At 47.7% G+C, this 7,208-nt stretch overlaps 1 protein-coding gene across 3 annotated transcripts in view; it reads right to left on the reverse strand.

The window, feature by feature from the left end:
* Window positions 1–7,208, reverse strand: part of LOC119363540 (protein trichome birefringence-like 13) — an 18,418-nt gene that overhangs the window by 6,432 nt on the left and 4,778 nt on the right. For 2 of the 3 annotated variants that reach the window (XM_037628916.1, XM_037628914.1), the window contains exons 2-5: window positions 5,887–5,928; window positions 5,166–5,343; window positions 4,630–4,770; window positions 3,941–4,061 (exon numbers count right to left, since the gene is read on the reverse strand). In XM_037628916.1, coding sequence (XP_037484813.1) covers window positions 3,941–4,061; window positions 4,630–4,770; window positions 5,166–5,343; window positions 5,887–5,928 — 482 coding nt within the window. The remainder of the gene's footprint in view (window positions 1–3,940; window positions 4,062–4,629; window positions 4,771–5,165; window positions 5,344–5,886; window positions 5,929–7,208) is intronic. The other variant, XM_037628915.1, reaches the window with a different exon arrangement.

Below are 7,208 nucleotides of genomic sequence, written 5' to 3' on the forward strand. Positions count from 1 at the left end.
ATGGCCGTTGCAGGAGAGACTGGTACGTCCAAAGGCAAAGATGTAGATGATGTTGTCTATGGAGATTTTGCTCACTGAGCCTCCACTGATGAAGGTAATCCGGAAAGAGCATCTCTTGCTACTAATGAGAGTGCTCCAGAGTGGCTTCTTGACTCTGGAGCATCTAAGCATGTTGCTAGTAAATCATGTGTGTTCGAGTCTTACAATAAGCATCCTCCCTCTCACACGGGCACCATACAAACGGCTGATGGCATAAAACAGCCTGTCATAGGGGTTGGTACAGTAAAGTGCGCTCCAACCATTTCCCTATCGTCAGTTTTACATGTGCCAGCCTTTCCTGTCAATTTGGTCACTTTCAGTGCTCTCATTGATCAAATAGAATGTCGTGTGATCCTTGACAAGTTCGGTTGCTTGATTCAGGAGCGACAGACGAGCCAGGCGGTTGGGACTGGCACCAGGCGTAGGGGGCTCTGGTACATGGACCAGGAGGTGCAGCCGGACTTGGTGTGTGCTGTGACCATGGAGGACAAGGAGAAGCAGGCGATGATCCATCACTGTAGGATGGGGCATGTATCTTTTGATAAGATGAGTAGAATATTTCCGGATGTTATGTGTGGCATAGGCAAGGGCAAGCTGACGTGTGATGCTTGCGAATATGCAAAACACACACGAGCCTCATATGTGAGTAAGGGGCTCAGGAGCATATCTCCTTTTATGCTTATTCATTCGGATGTATGGACTAGCCCCCCTAGTGTCAATGAATGGGAAGAAGTATTTTGCTACCTTTATTGACTGCTATTCTCGTATGACTTGGATTTACTTGATGCGTCACAAGGATGAGGTGTTTAGCTGTTTTCAGAACTTCCATGCTCTTGTAGAGAACCAGTTTCAGGTGCAGGTCAAGGTGCTCCGGACTGACAATGGCACGGAGTATGTGAACAACAGTTTTGGGGCTTTCATGGCTGACCAAGGGATTCTACATCAAACTTCATGTTCGGACACCCCCCCCCCTCAGAATGGAGTGGCCGAAAGGAAGAATCGTCATATTCTTGAGGTTGCTTAGTCGTTGATGTTTACCATGAATGTGCCTAAGTTCTTGTGGGATGATGCAGTTATGACAGCCACATACTTGATCAACCGGACACCTTCCAGGATACTAGGCATGAAATCTCCGTCTGAGTTGCTCATTGGAGATAATAAGTTTGTTGTTCCCCCAAAGTTGTTTGGCAGTATCTGCTTTGTTCGTGATCACCGACCTTCTGTTGGAAAGCTTGATCCTCGGGCAGTGAAGTGTGTCTTTCTGGGATACTCGTCTAGTCAGCAAGGGTATAAATGTTGGTGCCGCTCTGAAAAACGCAGGTTTGTAAGTATGGATGTTACCTTCAGGGAGTCTGAGCCATTCTATGGTGAGCCGACTGATCTCAGTCTACTGTTTGCAGAGCTTGACCACCTACACCCTGTGCGTGATGGTCAAGAGGGGGAGAAGGCTGTGTCTCATACTCATGGTGATTCTGTGGACATTAACACTGATAATGATGTGCGGGCTTAGGTTCAACCAATAGTGGGTACAATTCCGTTTAGTACCCTCACCGATGATGATGTGCAGGCTCATGTCGAGCCAAGTGTCGATACACTTAAGATTGGTGCTCTCCATGTTCCTGTTCAGGATCGATGGCAGACGAATACCTTGGTGTACTCTCGACGGCAACCACAAGTGCAGGGGGAGTAGCAAGGCAGGGAGGCAAGAGTGCAGGGGGAGCAGCAAGGCAGTGAGGCAAGAGTGCAAGGGGAGCAGCAAGGCAGTGAGGCAAGCTGTTGTAACACAGTAGAGCAGCCCATTGCGTTGCGAAAACCTACACGTGAAGCGGCAAGGAAGGGTGAGGTAGCAAGGAAGGCTCTGCCAAAGGATGATGCTTGTGATGACCTTGATATTGGCAATTTTGTGTCTTACAAGGCTTTGTCACCTTCATACAAGGCGTTTGTTGCCTCTCTACAAACTGTGTCTATCCCTAAGGATTGGAAGGCTGTGAAGCAAGATACAAAGTGGCGTGAATCGATGATAGAGGAGTTAGAAGCACTGAAAAAAAACAAGACATGGGTGCTAACCACATTGCCGGCAGAAAAGAAAGCAGTGAGTTGAAAGTGGATTTTTACCGTGAAGCAGAATCCTGAGGGCAAGGTGGAACGATAGAAGGCTAGATTGGTCGCCAGAGGATATAGTCAAACTTATGGAATTGACTACGATGAGACATTTGCTCCAGTTGCAAAGATGAACACAGTAAGGGTATTGGTCTCGTGTGCTGTAAACTTTGGGTGGAAATTGCACCAGTTAGATGTCAAGAATGCCTTCTTACATGGTGACTTGAAAGAAAGGTATACATGGAGATACCACCAGGTTTTGGCACAGAACAGACTACGGGGAAGGTATGCAGGCTGAAGAAATCCTTGTATGGTCTGAAGCAATCGCCAAGGGCATGGTTTGATAGGTTCAGACGGGCTGTTTGGAATATGGGGTATGGCCAATGTAATGGTGATCACACGGTGTTCTATAGACACACTGATAAGAAGATCAACATTCTTGCAGTGTATGTTGATGATATCATCATCACTGGAGATGATGAGGAGGAAATAAAGAGAGTGAAGGGGTGTCTGAGCAAGAGGTAAAAGACTTGGGCAATCTAAAGTACTTCCTTGGCATAGAAGTGGCTCGGACAAAGAAGGGAATATCTTTGTGCCAACGAAAATACACCTTGGATCTCTTGGCTGACATGGGCATGATGGGATGTCGTGCAGCCCCTACTCCGATTGAACAAAATCATCAAGTAACAGCACAATCAGGTGAGCTAGTGAATAAGGAAGATTATCAAAAGCTGGTTGGGAGGTTATTATACTTGTGTCATACCAGGCCTGACATTACGTATGCCGTGGGGGTGGTGAGCAGATACATGCATGAACCAAGGAGTGGGCATCTTGACATTGTTCACAGAATCCTGAGATATTTGAAGGGTACTCCGGGTAAAGGGTTGTGGTTTGCAAAGAGTGGACATCTTGAGGTGGATGGCTATAGTGACTCTGATTGGGCTAGCTGTCAAGATGATACTGTGTGTTTGTGGGAGGAAATTTGGTGTCATGGAGAAGCAAGAAACAGACTGTTGTGTCTGATCAACAGCAGAAGCTGAGTATAGAGCATTATCTCAAGGGTTGTGTGATATGCTCTGGGTGAAGCACCTACTGTGCAAGTTGAAGCTTTTGAGGAAGGGACCCTTGAGGGTGTGGTGTGACAATCAGTCAGCTATAGCCATTGCTAATAACCCAGTTCAACATGATAGGACGAAGCATGTGGAAATTGATCGCTTCTTCATTAAAGAGAAACTTGATGTTGGGATCATCAGCCTTACTCATGTCAGCTCTGGCAGCAGTTTGCAGATTGCTTAACAAAGGGACTGGGTACAAAGGACTGTAACTTGGCGTGTGACAAGATGGGCATGATAGATATCTACCACCCATCTTGAGGGGGAGTGTTGAACCGGTATGGGCCCTAGCCCATCTAGATCTGGCTCTTGGGCCCAACCCCATGAGAGGGGGTGACCTAGAAGAGGAGCCCCCCCTTGTCCCAGTCCCGTGCAGGCCCGTATGGTGGCTGTTTGGAGCACCAGACACTCGCACGAGCTTGCACGGGCTGTTTGGAGTATGGACTGCAAACACTCGCACGAGCCACCAGACAGCTGCTCGATCCAGTCTGGAGGTACCTCTCCCTCGAATCAACATCTTTTCATGGTTGTTATCGGCAAAATGTTCTTTTAAGGTTTAAGCGAACCCGAACAGATGAGGGCCTAACTTCCGGTATATCCGGTTGGACAGACAGTCTGATTCAACATTATCAGACAAGGAACAGTAAACAGGAATTTTCAGAAAACTCAAGAGACAACCACAAGCGTACCATGTGTTTAAGAGTCAAATCCAGTCCTTCAGGTGGCAGTAAAGGAGGTATAATCGGCTTCCCTTTCTCAAAGAAGAGCATCGGTGACTGTATTGGATCAAACTTTGAAGAGGACCACCACCTGTATAAAGCAGAGGGGGATGAGCCCAGTAATACGAAATACGAATGCACACAAAAAACAAGTTTCAGGAAATAGCTTGGTTATCTTGCCCTTTATATGTGCTAGAGTGGTCATAGATTCGTCTAGCTCAGCACATAAAAATAGTTAGCAAAAGAAGCCAGGAAATATGGCATATCTAATAACAATAATCAGATAACACCGCATATCCTTTTCCATCATTACCATCAATAGGTTAATCAAAATACTTCAATAGCACCAATCAGATAATGAAAGCAATCTATCAAAACAATCATTTCTTTCTGATGTTATGTGCCTTGGTAAACAACACATATTGTGAATGATACCTTCTAGACATCTCGTTGAGTGCACTGAGGCCGAGGAAGAGGCACATTACAAAATAACAATAAATGGAAGAGAAACAACACAGTATTGAGCTATTAACTGATTACTCAGAGGGTTTAAATATTAGGATTCAGGATCACCAATTATTAATGGGGAGCTAACATTGGACAACTGATCAACTGTTCATTTAAAGCTTATATGCCTTAAGAATTGTGATGTCACGTACCAATGTCCTGTATTGAAAATAAGAATATCATGGAAGCTTGGTGCCTCTGCCCATGTTTGGTCGGCAATATCAACATCAATCCTGTGGCCTTGCTTGTATCCAAGAGATTCTAGGGGACCTCCGTTTGGACTGGCTGACCAGCTACAGAACCAACAATATAGTTTTGATCAATGATAACCAAATAGATGAGTTACAGCATCATCCATGAAAAGATCTATGAGTCACCCTCTAATACACAGAAAAAGGTTAGGGAAACAGTAGACTGTCTAAAATATTAGGCAAACAAAACAATTTAAAGAAAAATGGTGAACCGGCGAGAAAAGACTATTAATAGCAACCTTAATTTTTCTCAAAATCAAGTACCAAGAATGGTTTACTGGAAGCATTGCAATACTACCAAATTAGAACTAGAGTCCAAAACTGAAAGCAACGACCCACATTGTGGATATATAATTCTTAGACAACTCATAACAATAGAAGTTACATCCATCTCCAAAGAACTAAATTTTGGTACTAATACAAATGGCACTCGTTACCTGCCATAGCGTACCAAAAGATTAGTTCGGTGGTATGCGAGGGTGAGGTTGTAGCGTAGGAATGTGAAACCTCGGTCTGCCCCTGCTGGACGCCACTTGTGAACCTCTCCGTTCACTCCCCTGAGCATGCAGACCAATGAGACAAACATGTTTCGATTCAAAGAATCACCCACAAATCCTACAACAAAGCATTGAACATACATCAACGTGTGGTAGCATATTCAAGGGGTCACTGAAATGACTGAATACACTACACGTAGACAAACAGATAAATCTGAACCAAGAAGCTGTATCACTTAAGGTATGCATTGACCCAATTTCCTCTTATACAATTTATGATCATTATGCAGCAAGAATCATAATAACTGACCATGCCCCAACATGACCACACTACAAGATGACATTCGCACAGCTACATATGTAAATTTCAACACATTCAACAGTACAGGAAACCAATCACATATCTATCCGCATACCATACTACTACCTTGCTTAGTAGACCAAGCAAGGCATAGAGACGTTTCTTGAATGCCGATCTATGACAATGGGTAGTAAGCACCGCAAGTATTACCACGTTCTATACAGAGGATTTTTTTCAAAGACGCCAAAAACTCCAACTCTACAAGGAGGCTACACCAAAAAGGCTTCACTCTGCAGACGGAGTCACATCTCAACTCTCAAGCACTAGCTACCAAACACAGCGAAATGGGTGAGTACGAACCAATGTTGGTGTTCCTGTGACGCTCTAAGAACCGGAGCGGGTTGTTAGACTAAGTATATATTAGATATACGTGTTGTAACATAACCTGTATTTGTACGGTTCCCTCTTATAAATATATGACAGCCGTACCCACCAAGGGTATCGAGCATTGTTCCAAACCCTATTTTGTCTAACATGGTATCAGACGACGCGTTCGATCCGCGCCGTGCTTCCGCCTCCTTTGCCGCCGCCGCGTCGGCCTCCGCCGCCGTGCCGCCTCCGTCAACCCTGGCGATGGAATCGCCTTTCATGGCCTCCACGCCGCTCGCCTGGGCCCGTCCGGCTGCATCGGGCTCGCGTCCACCAGCGCCCCGATCGCCCGCGATGCATCCATCGCTCGCCCATGATGCATCTCTGGAGCCAAACTCCTACGTTGCCTCTGCACAACTACCCCGTGATGGATTGAACTCCCATGTGCAGCCCCGTGATGGATTGAACTCCCGTGTGCAGCCCCGTGATGGATTGATTTCTCGTGATGCGTCTCTGCCGCAGAATTTCTACAACACGGCTGCGTCGCTGCCCTACGGCGGGACTCCGTCTCGTGATCTGCCGCCGGCTTTAGGCCCTCATGGTGCCCCCGTCCAGGTACCCTACGGGGGGCCGTATCCCGCGCCGTACGTTGCGCCGTCGCCAGCGCAGTATGCTCCGTCCTCCGCGGTGTCCTACGAGGCGCCGTATGGCGCGCCCTACGCCGCCCCTGCGCCGTACACCGCGCTGCCCCTGCAGCCCTACGGCGTATCTCCCACGGCGCCCTACGGTCATCACCAACACTACCGTGCGCCTCCGTCGGCCGATGCGCTGGTTCCATACAGTGCTCCTCCGACGTATGACTCGCAGCTCTCCGCACCGGTGGCTGAACCAGGACCGTTCCACTTTGCTCATCTGGTAACGGTGAAGCTCTCTGCCGACAACTACCTCCTGTGGCGCGCTCAGGTGTTGCCGCTGATGCGTAGTCACTACCTTGAGGGGTATGTCGACGGTACGCTGCCGTGTCCCCCGGCCATGGTTCCGGTGCCCTCGGCCGCTGGTGGCTCCGTCATGGTGTCCAACCCTGCTCATCGTCGGTGGATCGCTCAGGATCAAGCTATTTTGGGTGCCATTCAGTCCTCGCTCACTCCCTCCGTGGCCGGCATGGTGGTCTTTGCCGCAACGTCGAGGGACGCATGGGCCACGCTCGACTCCAGCTTCTCCTCGCAGTCGCTGGCCCGTTCCTCTGCCATTCGCAACCAGCTGGGTGAGGTCAAGAAAAATGATCTCTCCGTCACGGCCTTCTTCAACAAGGT

Source organism: Triticum dicoccoides, chromosome 2B (genome assembly GCF_002162155.2).
Source record: "Triticum dicoccoides isolate Atlit2015 ecotype Zavitan chromosome 2B, WEW_v2.0, whole genome shotgun sequence".
Lineage (NCBI taxonomy): Eukaryota > Viridiplantae > Streptophyta > Magnoliopsida > Poales > Poaceae > Triticum > Triticum dicoccoides.